Here is an 18,428-nt window from a genome sequence, read left to right as displayed (position 1 = left end):
GATACATAAAATGAAGAGCTAATTCTTTGAAAAGATAAACAAGATTTATAAGCCTTTTGCCAGATTCATTAAAAACAAAAACTACAAAAAAAGAGGCCTCTGGGACACCTGGGTAGCTCAGTCCATTGAGCATCTGACACTTGATTTCAGCTCAGGTCATGATTTCTTGGTTTGTGAGTTCAAGCCCCACATTGGGATTCTATCTCTCCCTCTCTCTCTGCCCCCCTCCCCTGCTTGCACTCTCTCTCACCCTCAAATAAACTTTAAAGAAAAAAAAAAGAACTCAAAATCAAAAATGAAAAGGAATAAATAAGAACTAAAACCACTAGGATGCCTGGCTGGCTCAGCCTGTAAAGCATATGACTCTTGATCTTAAGGTTGTGAGTTCCAGCCCTACATTGCACATGGAGCCTACTTTAAAAAAATTTAGGGGCATGTGCACCCCAATGTTTATAGCAGCACTATCAACAATAGCCAAAGTATGGAAAGCGCCCAAATGTCCATCGATGAATGGATACAGAAGATGTGGTGAGTGTGTGTGTATGTATATACATGTCTATACATACACACACACACCCATGCATAATGGAGTATTACTCAGCATTCAAAAAGAATGAAATCTTGCCATTTGCAACTACGTGGATAGAACTAGAGGATATTATGCTAAGCAAAATTAGAGAAAGACAAATATCATATGACTTCACTCATATGAGGACTTTAAGAGACAGAACAGATGAACATAAGGGAAGGGAAACAAAAATAATATAAAAACAGGGAGGGGGACAAAACAGAAGAGACTCAAATATGGAGAAGAAACAGAGGGTTACTGGAGGGGTTGTGGGGAGGGATTGGCTAAATGGGTAAGGGGAATTAAGGAATCTACTCCAGAAATCATTGTTGCACTATATGCTAATTTGGATGTAAAGCTAAAAATTTTTTTAAAAAGGCTAAAAACCAAAAAAAAAAATTTTAAATGGACACCAGAGAAATACAAAGGATTATAAGATTATGGAAAATTATATGCCAACAAAGTAGACAATTTAAAAGAAATGGATAAATTCCTAGAACCTGTAATCTTATAAATCTGAATCAGAGACAGAAAAATTTGAACAGACCAACAGACCAATTACTGGTAATGACATTGAATTAAAAAAAAAAAAAAAACAGAAACAAAAAATTCCCAACAAACAAAATTCTAGGACCAGATGGATTCACAGGTGAATTCTACCAAACATTTAGAGAAATACCTATTCTTCTCAAACTATTCCAAAAAATAGAAGAGGAAGGAAAACTTCCAAATTCATTCCATGAGGCCAGCACTATGCTGATATCAACAACAAAGAAAGACACCATGTAGGGGTGCCTGGGTGGCTTAGTCAATTAAGTATCCAACTTCAGCTCAGGTCATGATTTCTCAGTTCACAAGATCAAGCCCCACATTGGGCTCTGTACTCACAGCTCAGAACCTGGAGCCTAATTCAGATTCTGTGTCTCCCTCTGTCTCTGCCCCACCTCCACTCATACTCCCTCTCAAAAATAAACACTAAAAAAAAGACACTATGAAAAACTACAAGCCAATATCTCTGATCAACAGAGATGCAAAAATCCCCCTCAGCAAAATATTAGCAAATTACATTCAACAAAACAATAAAAAAATCCTTCAGCACCATCAAGTAGGATTTATTCCAGGGATGCAAGGATGGCTCAATATTCTCAAATCAGTGGGATACATCACATTAACAAGAGGATAAAAACCACATGATCATCTCAATAAATTCAGAAAAAAGTATGACAAAATACAACATCCATTCATGAAGAAAACTCTCAACAAAGTAGGTTTAGAGGGAATACACCTCAACATAATAAAGGCCATGTATGAAAAACCCACAGCTAATATCATACTCAACGGTGAAAAATTGTGAGCTTTTCCTTTATGATCAGGACAAGGATGTACACTCTTATTACTGACTCAACATAGTACTAGAAGTCCTAGCTACAGCAATCATACAAGAAATAAAAGGCATCCAAACTGGTAAGGAAAAAGTTACACTGTCACTAATTTGCAGATGACATGATACTGCACATAGAAAACCTTAAAGACTTCACCAAAAAACTAGTTTAACTGATACATGAATTCAGTAAGTTTTTAGGATACAATATTAACATACAGAAATCCGCTGCGTGTCTGTTCCCTAATAACAAAGTATTAGAGAATTTTTTTTAATTTTAAAATTAAAAAAAAGAAAAATTAAGAAAACAATCCCATTTATAATCGCTCCAAAAAGAATAAAATACCTAGAAATAAATCAAGGAGGTGAAAGACCTGTACTCCTGAAAACTATAAAGCATTGAGAAAGAAATTGAAGATGACACAAATGGAAAGACACACCATGCCCGTGGATTGGAAGAACAAATATTATCAATACTATATTGGCTAAAGGTCAATACTACCCAAAGCAAGTCAATAGATTCAAAGCAATCTCCACCAAAATAGCAACAACATTTTTCACAGAACAAGAATAATCCTAAAATTTGTAAGGAACCACAGACATCCCTGAATAACCAAACCAGTTTTGAAAAAGAACAACAAAGCTTGAGGCATCATGATCCCAGATTTCGAGACATACTACAAAGTCCTTGGTCCATATGTGCATCCTCAGGCGGGATTCCTTCTCCAGGCACTAAGACACAGCTGTACAGAAGACCAAATCCTACTCTGCAGAGTACTTCCTCCCAGGTGAACGATCCTCCCTGGATGATATATATTTTTTTTAATTTCCCCAGTTTGGGAAGGTCTAGCAAGACTGCAAAAACAAAAATTACTCTTCAGGAAAATAAAACTATTCAGTTTTGACAACATAGCCACGATGTCTTGTGTACAGTCATAAATTTCTAGATTTGCAAAGAAATAGGAAAATATCACCTATAGGGAAAGAATTCAGTTGATGAAAATGACCAGGAGATGACTTAGGTATTAGATTTAAAATGTAAAGACATGAAGGAGCGTCTGGTGGCTCTGTTGGTTAGGCGTCTGACTTTGGCTCAGGTCACAATCTGGAAGTTCATGAGTTTGAGTCCCGCATTGGGCTCTGTGCTGACAACTCAGAGCCTGGAGCTTGCTTTGGATTCTTTGTCTCTCTCTCTCTCTGTCTGTCTGTCTCTCTCTCTCTCTCTCTGCCCCTCTCCCACCCGCAAACTATCTCTCTCAAAAATAAATAAAACATTTAAAAAATTAATTGGGAATGCAAGCTGGTACAGCCACTCTGGAAAACAGTATGGAGGTTCCTCAAAAAACTAAAACTAGAACTACCCTATGACCCAGCAATTGCACCACTAGGCATTTATCCAAGGGATACAGGTGTGCTGTTTCGAAGGGACACATGCACCCCCATGTTTATAGCAGCACTATCAACAATAGCCAAAGTATGGAAAGAGCCCAAATATGTCCATCAATGGATGAATGGATAAAGAAGATGTGATTTTATTTATACACACACACACACACATATACACACACACACACACACACAATGGAATATTACTGAGCAATCAAAAAGAATAAAATCTTGCCATTTGCAACTACGTGGATGGAGCTGAAGGATATTATGTTAAGTGAAATTAGTCGGAGAAAGGCAAATATCATATGACTTCACTCATATGAGGACTTTAAGACACAAAACAGATGAACATAAGGAAGGGAAGCAAAAATAATATAAAAACAGGGAGGAGGACAAAACAGAAGAGACTCTTAAGTATGGAGAAGAAACAGAGGGTTACTGGAGGGGTTGCGGGGGGGGGGGATGGGCTAAATGGGTAAGGGGCATTAAGGAATATACTCCTGAAATCATTGTTGCATTATATGCTAATTTGGATGTAAATTAAAATAAAAAAATGAATAAAGTACTCATGCATGCAAAAAAATAATAAAAAATTAATTTAAAATGCAAAGACATAATTATGAAATTTAAAGGCTTGATGGAAAATCTGCCTTGCTGGTTAAAGAGATAAGGGAATCTCTTAAAAATGACCTAAAGGAAATTTTAGGAATAAGAAGTACATTATCTGAAATGAAAAATCCAAAGAACTCCAGTACCAAAAAGGAGTGGAAACAAAGATTTAGCCACACAAAAAACAAGATAAAGAAAATAGAAAGAGTAAAGTAGTTGAGGATATTGAAAATTTGACTTTTTAAAAGAATGTTTGTTTATTTTTGATAGAAAGAGAGAACATGGGCAAGGAAGGGGCAGAAAGAGGGAGAAAGTGAGAATCCTAAGCAGGCTCCACGATGTCAGCACAGAGCCCAACATGGGGCTTGAACCCATGTACCATGAGATCATGACCTGAACTGAAATAAAGTCAGCCACTTAACCAACTGAACACCCAGGTGCCCTGAAAATTTGACTTTCAAAGAAATTAGTGATCTGAGTAACAAGCTAGGTGAAGCTAAAGTGTACGATACAAACCAAGGTAAGGAACTGTCCCATGATGAATCACAAAATCACAAAGTCACGAGAAGTGTGGAAGAAGCCATCAGCAATATAGTGATGGATGCAGAGATTGCAGCACCTTGCAGAAGTAACAGGGGAGAAAGACAGAGATTGAAGAGGATGAAGTGGTCAAAGAATAACAGGAAAAAAATCCCTCAGAATTTAAAGAACAAACAGAAAATTCTAAAAAACCTCTGGTAAAGATGAAGGAGCAATACTCATGGCAGCCGACTTTTCATCAGCAACGATGGACATTAGTAAGCAATGAAGCAATGTCTTCAACATCCTAATGGAAAATGATTTTGAACCTAACTTTCTAGGCCAAGTTAAATTAGCATTTAAGCATTAAGCATCGTGAAGTAAGGACATTTTCAGATATGCAAAGGCTCAGCAAATTTACCAGCCAAAAATCATTTATAAAAGAATTACTGAAAGATACATGCCCACAAAATGAAAAAAAGGACGATATCGGACTTAAGAAAAAATGGATAAAACTCTACCAGATTCAAAGCATGGAGCTAGGGAGGAAATCAAACAAACAAAAAAACAAAACAGTAAAACAGATCAATGAAGCTGGTTCTTTGAAAGAATTAACAAAATTGACAAACCCCTAGCCAGTTTGATCAAAAAGAAAAAGGACCCAAATAAATAAAATCAAGAATGAAAGAGGAGAGATCACAACCAACGCAGAATACAAACAATAAGAGAATATTACAAGCAATTATATGCCAATAAAACGTGCAATCTGGAAGAAACGGACAAATTCCTAGAAGCATATACACTACCAAAACTGAAACAGGAAGAAGTAGAAAATTTGAACAGACCCACAACCAGTAAAGAAATCGGATTAGTAATCAAAATTCTCCCAAAAAACAAGAGTCCAGGGCCAGATGACTTTCCAGGGGAATTCTACTAAACATTTGAAGAAGAGTTAACACCTATTCTCTTAAAGCTGTTCCAAAAAATAGAAACGGAAGGAAAACTCTATGAAGCCAGCAATACCTTGATTCCAAAACCAGACAAAGACCCCATTAAAAAACAGAACTACAGACCAATTTCTCTGATGAACATGGATGCAAAAGTCCCCGACAAGATACAAGCCAACAGGATCCAACAATACATTAAAAATATTATTCACTATGACCAAGTGGGATTTATACCCAGGATGCAGGGCTGGTTCAGTATCTGCAAAACAATCAATGTGATACATCACATCAATAAAAGAAAGGACAAGAACCACATGATCTTTTCAATACATGCAGAGGAAGCATTTGACAAAATACAGCATCCTTTCTTGATAAAAACCCTCAAGAAAGTAGGGATAGAAGGATCATACCTCGAGATCATAAAAGCCATATACGAAAGACCCAACGTTAACTATCATCCTCAATGGGGAAAAACTGAGAGCTTTCCCCCTAAGGTCAGGAACAAGACAGGGATGTCCACCCTCACCACTATTATTCAACGTAGTATTGGAAGTCTTAGCCTCAGCAATCAGACAACATAAAGAAATAAAAGGCATCCAAATCGGCCAGGAGGAGGTCAAACTTTCACTCTTTCCAGATGACATGATACTCTATATGGAACACCAAAAAGATTCCACCAAAAAACTGCTAGAACTGATCCATGAATTCAGCAAGGTCACAGGATATAAAATCAATGCACAGGAATCAGTTACATTCCTGTACACCAACAATGAAGCAACAGAAAGAGAAATCAAGGAAACGAGCCCATTTACAACTGCACCAAAGCCCATAAAATACCCAGGAATAAATCTAACCAAAGAGGTGAAAAATCTATATACTGAAAACCATAGAAAGGTTATGAAAGAAACTGAAGAAGACACACACACAAAAAAGGAAAAATATTCCATGCTCCTGGATAGGAAGAATGGTGTTAAGATGTCATTACCCAAAGCAATCTACATATTCAATGCAATATCTATCAAAATAGCACCAGCATTCTCCACAGAGCTAGAACAAACAATCCTAAAATTTGTATGGAACCAGAAAAGATCCCGAATAGCCAAAGCAATCTTGAAAAAGAAAACCAAAGATGGAGACCTCACAAGCCTGGACTTCAAGCTGTATTACAAAACTGTAATCAAGAAAATATGGTACTGGCACAAAAACAGACACTCAAATCAATGGAACAGAATAAAGAACCCAGAAATGGACCCACAAACATATAGCCAACTAGTCTTTGACAAGCAATGGAATAAAGACAGTCTCTTCAGCAAGTGGTGCTGGGAAAACCAGACAGCAACATGCAGAAAAATGAACCAGGACCACTTTTTTACACCACACACAAAAATAAACTCAAAATGGATGAAAGACCTAAACGTAAGACAGGAAGCCATCAAAATCCTCGAGGAGAAAGCAGGCAAAAACCTCTTTGACCTCGGCTGCAGTAACTTCGTACTCAACACATCTCCGGAGGCAAGGAAAACAAATGCAAAAATGAACTATTGAGACCTCATCAAAACAAAAAGCTTCTGCACAGCAAAGGAAACAATCAGCAAAACTCAAAGGCAATTGATGGAATGGGAGAAGATGTTTGCAAATGACATATCAGATAAAGGGTTAGTATCCAAAATCTATAAAGAACTTCTCAAACTCAACACCCAAAAAACAAATAATCCACTGAAGAAATGGGCAAAAGACATGAATAGACACGTCTCCAAAGAAGACATCCAGATAGCCAACTGACACATGAAAAAATGCTCAACATCACTTCTCATCAGGGAAATGCACATCAAAACCACAAGGAGATACTACGTCACACTCGTCAGAATGGCTAACATTAACAACTCAGGCAATAACAGATGTTGGCGAGGATGCGGAGAAAGAGGATCTCTTTTGCACTGCTAGTGGGAATGCAAACTAGTGCAGCCACTCTGGAAAACAGTATGAAACTTCCTCAAAAAATTAAAAATAGAACTACCCTACAACCCAGCAATTGCACTGTTAGGTATTTATCCAAGGGATACAGGTATGCTGTTTTAATATGAAATTTATTGTCAAATTGGTTTCCATACAACACCCAGTGCTCATCCCAACAGGTGCCCTCCTCAATACCCATCACCCACCCTTCCCTCCCTCCCACCCCCCATCAACCCTCAGATTGTTCTCAGTTTTTAAGAGTCTCTTATGGTTTGGCTCCCTCCCCCTTTTTTTTTCCTTCCCCTCCCCCACAATCTTCTGTTAAGTTTCTCAGGATCCACATAAGAGTGAGAACATATGGTATCTGTCTTTCTCTGTATGACTTATTTCACTTAGCATCACACTCTCCAGTTCCATCCACATTGCTACAAAAGGTCATATTTCATTCTTTCTCATTGCCACGTAGTGTTCCAGTGTGTATATAAACCACAATTTCTTTATCCATTCATCAGTTGATGGACATTTAGGCTCTTTCCATAATTTGGCTATTGTTGAAAGTGCTGCTATAAACATTGGGGTACAAGTGCCCCTATGCATCAGCACTACAGGTATGCTGTTTTGAAGGGGCACATGCACCCCAATGTTTATGGCAGCACTATCAACAATAGCCAAAGTAGGAAAGAGCCCAAATGTCCATCAATGGATGAATGGATAAAGAAGATGTGGTACACACACACACACACACACACACACACACACACACACACACACTGGAGTATTACTCAGCAATCAAAAAGAATGAAATCTTGCCATTTGCAACTACATGGATGGAACTAGAGGGTATTATGCTAAGTGAAATTAGTCAGAGAAAGACAAATACGACTTCACTAATATAAGGACTTAAGATACAAAACAGATGACCATAAGGGAAGGGAAGCAAAAATAAAAACAGGGAGGGGAACAAAACATAAGAGACTCTTAAATATAGAGAACAAACAGAAGGTTGCTGGAGGGAATGTGGAGGGGGCATTAAGGAATCTACTCCTGAAATCACTGTTGACTATAGGCTAACTTGGATGTAAATTTAAAAATAAATTATTTTGGGGGCGCCTGGGTGGTTTGGTCGGTTAAGCGTCCGACTTCGGGACTTCAGCTCAGGTCATGATCTCACGGTCCATGAGTTCAAGCCCCGTGTCGGGCTCTGTGCTGACTGCTCAGAGCCTGCAGCCTGTTTCAGATTCTGTGTCTCCCTCTGTCTCTGCCCCTCCCCTGTTCATGCTGTCTCTGTCTCAAAAATAAATAAACATTGAAAAAAAAATTAAAAAATAAAAATAAAAATAAAAATAAATTATTTTTAAAAAGTTTAATGTTAAAAATGAAAATAAAAATGAGATCATGCTGCAAAAAAAAAAATAAATAAATAAACATTAAAAAAAAAAAGATCACGAGACACAGAGGATAGACCCAGAAGCTCCAACATCCATTTTGACAGGAATTCCAGAAAAAAGATAATGAAGAGCATGGAGCAGAGGAAACAATTAAGGAAATAATTGAAGAAAACTTTCCAGAGGTAAAGAAAGATTCAAGATTTGAAAAGATCAGTGCTTACCAAGTAGCTAGTAAGACTGACGAAAACAGACTTGCTCCTAGACACACCTTGGTGAAATCTTGGAATTCCAATGATAAAGAAAAAATCACAAAGGCTTACAGAAAGAGAAGAGAGAACGTACAGAGGAACAAGAATCAGACTGATGGCAGACTTATTGGATACTCTGGATGCTACAAGTAAACGGAGCAATATCATAGAAGTTCTTCAGGCAAAAGGCTTTAAACCTAGAATGCCATACCCAGCCAAACTGGCATTTGACGTTGAAGGTAAAACAAGAACATGTTTTGATACCAAAGCATCCACAAAGTTTATTTCTTGCATCCCCCCCCCCTTTGCTAAAGTATATGCTCCAACAATTCTTTCAATCTAGGGTGACTATAAATACACATAATATACATTATCTTCTTCCCACACCAAAAGTAAACAAGGAAAACTGGAAAATAAAATGTCACATTTCTACCTAGGAGGATGGACAGCTAAAGTAGTTGGGAAGTAGGGGAAAAGCATGTTATAGATACTACCCAGATGTTGGGAAAGTTAAAGAGTATATTAAAATTAATGTGAATCATCATAGCTTCTGTAGAAGTAGACTTTCTGAACTATAGACAGAGATGGGTTAAAGTAATAAAAAAAAAAAGCACAGGAAAAATATGGCAGGATAAATAGAAAAAAGTGCGAAACTTGACCTCTTATCAAGAAGGTATTTAATTTTATCATATGTATTAATGTGAATCTTGAATCTTTATATTAAACCTTTTCTTTTAAAAAAAGATATACTACAAAGCCGTAATAATCAAAACAGTATGGTACTGGCACAAAAGTAGACACATAGATTAATGGAACAGAACAGAGCGCCCAGAAACAAACCCACACTTATAGAGTCAATTACTCAGTGACAAAGAAGGGAAGAATATACAATAGGGAAAAGAAAGACTCTTCTATAAATGGTGCTGGGAAAGGGATGGCTATATGCAAAAGAATGAAAATGGACTACTTTCTTCCACCATACACAAAAGTAAACTCTTCCACCATAAACAAAAAACGGATTAAAGACCTAAATGTGAGACCTGAGAACATAAAACTTCTGGAAGAAAACATAGGCAGTAAGTCCTTTGACACTGGTCATAGCAACATTTTTCTAGATAGGTCTCCTAAGGCAAGGGAAACAAAAGTAAAAGTAAAAATAAACTATTGGGACCACACTACAATAAAAAAGCTTCTGCACAGTGAAGGAAACCATCAATAAAACAAAAAACCTACTAAATGGAAGAGAATACAATATTTGCAAATGATATTGATAGGGAGTTGATATTCAAAATACATAAAGAACTTCTATAACTCAAATAAAAAAAAACAATCAAATTTTAAAAATGGGGGGGGGCATCTGGGTGGCTCAGGTCATGACCTCCGGGGTTCCTGGGGTTGAGCCCTGCATCTGATAGCTCAGAGCCTAGAGCCTGCTTCAGATTCTGTGTCTTCCTCTCTCTCTGGCCCTCCCCCACTCACACTCTGTCTCTCTAACATTAAAAACAAAAGAGGGCAGTGGACCTGAATAAACATTTTTCTAAACATATCTAAATGGCCAACAGATCCATGAAGATGTTCAGCATCACTAATCAGGGAAAAGCAAATCCAAACCACAACGAGATATGACCTAATACCTATCAGAATGAGTAGGATCAAAAAGACAAGAAATAACCAGCGTTGGCAAGGATGTAGAGAAGAAGAAACTCTTAAACACTATTAGTGGGAATGTACATCAGTGCAGCCACAAGTGAAAAAAGCATGTTGGTGGGTTCCTCAAAAAGTTAAAAACAGAAATACCACGTGATCCATTCGTTCCATTACTGGGTATTTACCCAGGAAAACCAAAAACACTAATTCAAAAAGATACATACACCCCCTAGGTTCCCTGCATTATTAGAATAGCCAAGGGGCGCCTGGGTGGCGCAGTCGGTCAAGCGTCCGACTTCAGCCAGGTCACGATCTCGCGGTCCGTGAGTTCGAGCCCCGCGTCGGGCTCTGGGCTGATGGCTCAGAGCCTGGAGCCTGTTTCCGATTCTGTGTCTCCCTCTCTCTCTGCCCCTCCCCTGTTCATGCTCTGTCTCTCTCTGTCCCAAAAATAAATAAACGTTGAAAAAAAAAAAAAATTTAGAATAGCCAAGATATGGATAACCCAAGCGCCCACTGGCGGATGAAGAGGCAAAGAGGAGGCGATAAAGGTGGCCTCTCAGGCTCCATGGTGGCGGCCAGTGGCGGCCGCCTGAGTTAGGCTTCGCGGAGGCAGGGCCCACGTGGCAGCCGGCAGTTCCCAAGCAAGGTGGGAGGCGGGGCTGCCAGGGCCAGAAAAGCTGGCCTCCTCGCTACAGCTACACCGCAGCTGCCGACCGCGCCGACGCCTTCCGCCGCGGCCTCTTCCTCTTCTGCTGCCGGGCGCCACCATGATGCGCAAGCCCACGCGGCGGGCAGCCGCTGTTCCCGGGCCAGGACCCGGAAGGCGGCGCTGGTCTCGCACGGTAGGGGCCAGCCAAGGTGAAGGGGGCGTGGTCCCGCGCAGCGCCCGGTCCCCACTCCCACCCCGCTCCCTTGCGCATTCTGGGCCCCAGCTTTTGAGGTAATCAATTGTTTTTAGAAATCAGCTACCTTGGAAAACTGACTTTTACACATATGAGCCACCTTCTGAGGACACCTCGTCCAGAGACAGGTGAGTCTGTGTGCCTCCAGCTCAAGTCTGATGCTCATCTCTGCAGGGTTTGTGTCTGTGTAGGCCCCCAAACATGCTCCAGGCGTCCCAAGGCACATTATTGCACAAGGAGCGTCAGGCCCTTAGACTGGAGACTGGGACATAAGCAGGCTTGCACACAATCAGATTATTTGGACAGAACAATTCCAGACCACAACTTTTTTCCAGAATTTGGAATCATAATAGAAACAAGATGAGATTACACCTGAAGTTGTTGAAAAAGCAAATGAATCAGAAATTATGGGAACCATAAGTACCTGAAGAATTGGATTCCCTGGCAAAACAAAAATCCAAGGAAGATAAAATTTTCCAGAAGTTTAAAAATAAAATAGCCCTTGAGGGGCGCCTGGGTGGCTCAGTCAATTAAGCGTGGGACTTTGGCTCCAGTCATGATCTCGCGGTCTGTGAGTTCCAGCCCCACGTCAGGCTCTGTGCTGACAGCTTGGAGGCTGGAGCCTGTTTCCAGTTCTGTGTCTCCCTCTCTCTCTGCCCCTCCCCCCCGCCTGTGCTGTCTCTCTCTCTCTCTCTCAAAAATAAAGATTAAAAAAAATTAAAAATAAATAAGTAAAATAGCCCGTGAGCCAGAACAGATTCTCAGATATGGCAGAGGGATTGCACCCATCTGGATCTTCGGTGAAAATATCCCTCAAGAGAAGGATATTCCATATTGCCCCTGTGGTGTCAAGAGAACAACATATCTGCATTCCAGGTCATGCGTCAGCTGCTCAACTACCTGAAGGCTGACGGACTGAACACAAGTGTCAGTGGGGTGTTCGGGCTGTCTTCACCTGGGCTGAAAGCTGTAGACTGGGGATTCACCGCAGAGAGGAAATTGTTTGGAAGAGAGAAAACAGATACACACCAAAGAGGTTATAAAGCCTTACAAATGCTCATAATCTCTTAAACCCTGCAATTCCATTTCTAGGACTTTGTCCTAAGGAAATAATTATACCACAAAGATATTGTTTTAGGGGAGTTTACAATGTGTAAATATTCGTGAAACAAAAATGTCCAGTGACAAGTAAAGAAATTTTGGTGTATCACTACAGCAGAAGGAATGCAGTCTTAACCGTACAGACCTATGTGCACATACAATAAGATACAGGTTTAAACTGACACCAAGATATTCATAGTATGTTCCTATCTTTGTACAAGTACTTATACGTGTGTATGTCCACAGAAATATGGAAAGATACATACTCGGTGTGAACTAATTATGAATGGCAGGACTAGGTGAAGTAATCCTTTTACCTATGTTTCTTTCTACAGTAAAAATGGGTGAATTGCCTATATATATATATATATATATATATATATATATACACACACACACACACACCACACACATATATATACACACATGCAATGGAATATTACTCAGCCATAAAAGAGAAGGAGATCTTCCCATTTGCGACAACATGGATAGACCTAGAGGGTATTATGCTAAGTAAAATCGTAGTCAGAGAAAGACAAATACCACGTGATTTCACTTATATGTGGAATCTAAAGAACATACAAACACTCTTAAATACAGAGAACAAACTGGTGGTTGCCAGAGGGGAGGTGGGTGGACGAAACAGGTAAGGGGACTGAGAGATACAAACTTCCAGGTATAAAATAAGTCATGGAGATGAAAATTACAACCTAGGAAGTACAGTCCATAATATTATTTTAACAACTTTGTATGGGGACAGAAGCTGACCACACGTATGGTGCACACTATACAACTGTCAAATCACTATGCTGCACCCCTAAAATTAATAGATGTTAACCATATTTCAATAAGGAAAAAAGGCTTTTGGCTTATTTTTAATTTTGGCATTTGAGAGGATAAATGCCAATGATCGAAAATGTCACATTCCCAAACTACACTAGTTAAGGCATACAGCAACAGAGCAGTCAAGGGGGTGGGGGTGGGGGGGGTGGTGCGTGTTATTTTATCATCATCAAACTGCTAATTCTTAAAGGGAGACCAAGGTTACCCTTTAAGGCAATTTAACTTTTGAGCTCCACACTGCCTCATTTCAACATCATCCAATTACTTAACTATCTTCTCCAGACCCTCCCCCACCCTAGCTGCTTAGAGTTCTTGGTTCCTTCCTAGAATTTTTCCTATACTAGCTTCTGACAGGCAGTGACAGCTTTCCAGCACTTGACAGTAGATGAGCTGCACCCAAAACCTGCCAGATGGGAGAGGTCTGTTTCAGAGAAAAGGAGGGACTCAGAGGAGAACACAGGTATGTTACACCTAGATCACCTCAGACCACGATGGCCCGATGTCCTGGTCCAGAGAGCCGGGCAGCAAAGGCTCCAGACTAACCTCCACCCCCAAGAGTGCTGTTGGCCCATTACACAGTATTAAAACAAAGACAATAGGGCTGTCAAGGAACCAAGCATCCAAGGTCCTAGCGCTGTCTTGACACCATCTAGCTGTGCAATCATGACCAAATCCACTGTCCCTCTCTGGGTCTCTTTTCTACATATACAGCGAGCGTTAGAACCAATGGTCTCTTCTAAAGGCCCTTCTAGCTCCATCATTGGGAGACTGAGACCCCTCCAAAGTGGGGCTGTGGCCTCCTGTTGGCACTGCACACACCTCCCAGCAGAGGGAGTTCCCAGATCACTAACACGACCCTCCTCTGCCAGCACTGCTGGCTTAGAGCACAGACCCCTGCAAAGGAGCCTGTTGTCCTCCAAAGGTAAATACAGGGCAATCTACATCAGTGAGGGGTGACCCTGTGTTACCAGTGCAGGAAGAAATCCTACATAGTCATCAGGATAATTAAATGCCATACACTTAAGGGCCCAAAACATGTTAATACTATGATTAAAAACAAAGCATGTCCACCAGCAAGTGCTTTACACGCTAGACTCCCAACAATACCCTTGCAACTTAGATCTTTAAAATGTACTGTCCTCTCTGACCCTCCCCCATTCATGCTCTGTCTCTCTCTGTCTCAAAAATAAATAAACTTTAAAAAAAATTAAAAAAAAAAAAGGGGGGGGGCACCTGGGTGGCTCAGTCGGTTGAGCATCTGACTTCGGCTCAGGTCACGATCTCACTGTCTGTGAGTTCGAGCCCCACATCGGGCTCTGTGCTGACTGCTCAGAGCCTGGAGCCTGTTTCAGATTCTGTGTCTCCCTCTCTCTCTGACCCTCCCCGTTCATGCTGTGTCTCTATCTCAAAAATAAACTTAAAAAAAAATTTTTTTTAAATGTACTGTAAATTATAAATGTGGCACCCAAACACCTGTCCACACAGAAAAGCCTTCATAGGAAAAAGAAAATCCTATCACAGCAGATTCTACCTCTTTGATAGACTGAGGGACATTTAATTCCAAAAGCTGAGAATTTTTCATGTGGTTTAATACCCTCCTGTGACAGAGACAAAAACTGAGCCCAGAGCATTCACAGTACTGTTAAGAAGGTGCCAGAGGTAGGCAAATGGGTCCACCGTCCCCATGGTGCCTTCCCAATGTGGTACGGGGTGTGGGATGGGGGATGGAACATGTGGTCAAGGGTTGCAGTCAGGTAAGGGACCGACCCAAAGGCACTCAGCAGCCAAGAGGCCAGTGGGGCAAAACCTAGGCAGCCCTTAGTTTCCCATACTCCTGGACCAGGACCCTCCTGGGGTCTCTAACCTGGAAGCTGGTGCCTGCACTTACTAGTGTCTACAATGCACGGTCTATAGCCTTCCTCGTTAGCCTACCTTGGTCGACCCTTGGTTCATCAGAACTGTGACTTTCTTCACAATTAAGGGAATGACAGGATGACAGGTGGCAGCCCACTTGGTGTGTTGACCCAGGAGGTCCCACTGGATAAGAGGACAATGGGCAACCCACCCCTCTTGGCCTCTCCACTCCCAGGGGCTGTGACCCATTAGAAGAATCAGTACAAGGGGCAAGGGTAAACCAGGGTTCTCATCTGGGAAATAGCATCGCAGCACTTCTCTGCCCCTAAAATAACACAGGAACCTAGAGAACCAAGTTACTACGCATGCACTTCCAATTACTGACCTCAGGCTGAGCAAAGGTAATCTTTCTAGAGAGTGGCTTGTGTGTTACAAGCACAGCCCAAGAGTACTTGTGCCCTATGGGGCTGCAGTCAACTCTGGGGCTCGGCCCCAGTCCAGCTCACCATTCCCTGGCAAATCCTAGGGCCTCTCCTTTCCTTTTAGGGCTGCAGAAACCATCAAATACCAGTCTCATTTACCAAAGACATTTCTAAAGGGTGTCCTCCTTCCTGTCGTTGGCAGTAATAAGGGCAGTAACTGGGATTTCCCTGGAGAGGTGGCACAGTGTGATCCGGGACTACAAGGGCTCTGCAGATTGATTGCCAGGCTTGGAGTAAAATCCCATATCACCTGCATATCCCAGCCGTGTGACAATGGACAAGTGACTTCAGCTTTGAGCTGTGAGGGTTTCTGGCTGTAAACTGAGGACATTCCCACTCTGCACCCTGACTCAAAGTTTTACTGTAAGGGAACTACTCTACCTTCGGCCGTTCTTGGAACACAGTATTACACACCCGTTAAATGGATCCACTCCAAGGCGAAAGCATGTTGCTTCTGGAGTGGCAAAGGTAATCTTTTCTTCGCCCTTTCACTGGAGCTCACTCGTAGCAGGTACTTGAGGAATAGAGGATGAGGTTTCCCCTGGAATTACCTGCGGCCCCCGCTGTAAGGTCAATGGCAGCTTGGATGGCAGGACTGGACTTCATGCTTGCCCACTCCTCTGCTGGGCTCCGTAGAAGGCAACTCTCTGGAGCTTATGATGGATGTCTCATATCCCTGAGAGGAGACAAGAGCTCTCCATCAGTGGGGCCTCTGCAGCTCACCATCTACTGGGACCTCAACTTCTGGGAGCCAGGAGATCGGCTCTACATTTCTCCAAAGAAAGGCAGCCAAAAGTGTCAGTGCAGCTTAGAAATTGGCCTCCCGTTCTCCCCACCCACCACCTCCTCATAAAAAACTCACAAGTCAAAAAATGGAGTATCAACGCTATAGCCACTGGTGGGAGGAGTGGGGGGAGGGGCATTTCAACCGACCTTTCTGAAAAGCCTACAAATGAATGCCAAATACTACAGACACCCAAGCCACATCGAACTAGTTTTTCAGAGCCCTAAGTGGAGTTATCAGTCCACTAGGCTCAGCTCTAAATTCAGACAGCAGCCTGTGTTGGGTCCCTAAAAGGAAGTCACGAAACGGTAGGTCTGTAAAGGAATGGGTTAGGAGCACCGCAGGGTGACACATTTCTGGGTCTGAATGCCTGCTCTGCCACCAGCAGTGTGGCCCCTTGGGCCCCTAAAGCTAGGGGTCCCCACATATAAAAAGTGAGTAATAGAAGTATTATAATACAAAGGCAATCACAAATAGTGACATGGGACAGGTGTTCTTAGAGCTATGAAGCATAGCACCAAACATGATCATAGTCCCTTCCAGGGTTTCTCAACCATAAACATATACACAAATCACCTGAGGACCTCGTGAAACTAGATTCTGATGAGATAGGCCTCACGTGGGACCAGAAACCCTGCCAGTCATGACGAGCTGCGAGATGAGGCTGATAATGACTGAGCCCCCAACCACATTTGAAAAGTAACACCTGGTCAATTGTGTGCTCATTTGCTTGATAAGAATCACTGGGGCACTTAATACTCAGTTACCCAGGCCTCTGTGCTAATGATCATGATTCAGCAGGCTTGTGCTAGATCCCAAGAAGTTTGGGAGGACTAGAGTTTACTCCTCTGCCTTTACACAAAAATCACCTATTGCAGAGGGAGGGACTTTATAAATATGGATTAAAAAAAGGAAAGGTGGCTCATTAACAGAATATTAAGATAACCAATTCAGCAACCAATTCTGTGTGGTTTTCAAACTATGTAAGTGACTTATCTGTGAATAACAAAGAACAATTTTTATTCATCACACTAAAGACCTTTGTGCTCATCAGGCCACCTCTCAGAGGGTGGTGGGCCGGCTGGATCATTAATGAAGGCCAATGTCAGCCTAAACATCAGCAGAAAAGAATTTTATCCACTCACAAGTTTAGCCACTTGAAGCATGTTGCCAATGACCAGACACTAAGAATCTTGATTTCTTTACCAAAAACTGCAACCACAAAAGCACAGTACTGGACTTGAAAAAGCAACTAAGTTAGACAAGACATGCGTTTTGTGTTGATAGGACTGCAGAGGCAGGATCAATAACTAAAGCTTATGGGGTGGGAGGAGCCTGGCTGGCTCAGTCCGTGGAGCAGGGGACTCTTGATCTCAGGGTCTTGAGTTCAAGCCCCACATTAGGCATAGGGATTAGTTAAGGAAAAAATAAAGCTGATAAGGTGGTGGCCATCCGGTACCTCGAGAAGGATATCAGGGTCCTAATCCAATCTCCCCCTTTTCCAGATGGAAAACTGAGGCCAGTAAGCAAGGGCTTTTCCAAGGTTTTAAAAGAAGTCAGTGGACTCATCTCAAGTCTTGCCTTTTGGGTCTGTGCTTACCAACCAGTATTTAATTCCACAGTATTCCAACCTGACCAAAAAGGAAAAAAATAAACACTGAACCTTGCGTTTTAGAGGAGAAATGAAAGCACACGGAGAGAAGAGTCACACAGGGCCCGACCAATGTGGCTTCTCAGAGTGGTCAATTATTTGGGTGTGGACATTTCTTAATTTACAAAGAAAGGCAGGCATAGACCGTACTGTGTCGTC

At 41.5% G+C, this 18,428-nt stretch overlaps 1 protein-coding gene across 4 annotated transcripts in view; it reads right to left on the bottom strand.

Annotated features, from left to right (window-relative positions):
- SLC25A15 (solute carrier family 25 member 15) overlaps positions 1 to 18,428 on the bottom strand; it is a 64,923-nt gene that overhangs the window by 17,786 nt on the left and 28,709 nt on the right. For 3 of the 4 annotated variants that reach the window (XM_045475041.1, XM_045475042.1, XM_045475040.1), the window contains one exon: positions 16,386 to 16,510. In XM_045475041.1, the coding sequence (XP_045330997.1) occupies positions 16,386 to 16,440 (55 nt within the window). In that variant the 5' untranslated portion in view covers positions 16,441 to 16,510. The other variant, XM_045475043.1, reaches the window with a different exon arrangement.

This window comes from Leopardus geoffroyi, chromosome A1 (genome assembly GCF_018350155.1).
Source record: "Leopardus geoffroyi isolate Oge1 chromosome A1, O.geoffroyi_Oge1_pat1.0, whole genome shotgun sequence".
Taxonomy (NCBI): Eukaryota; Metazoa; Chordata; class Mammalia; order Carnivora; family Felidae; genus Leopardus; species Leopardus geoffroyi.
The sequence above is the reverse complement of the archived record's forward strand: the minus strand, read 5'-3'. Positions and strand labels throughout refer to the sequence as shown.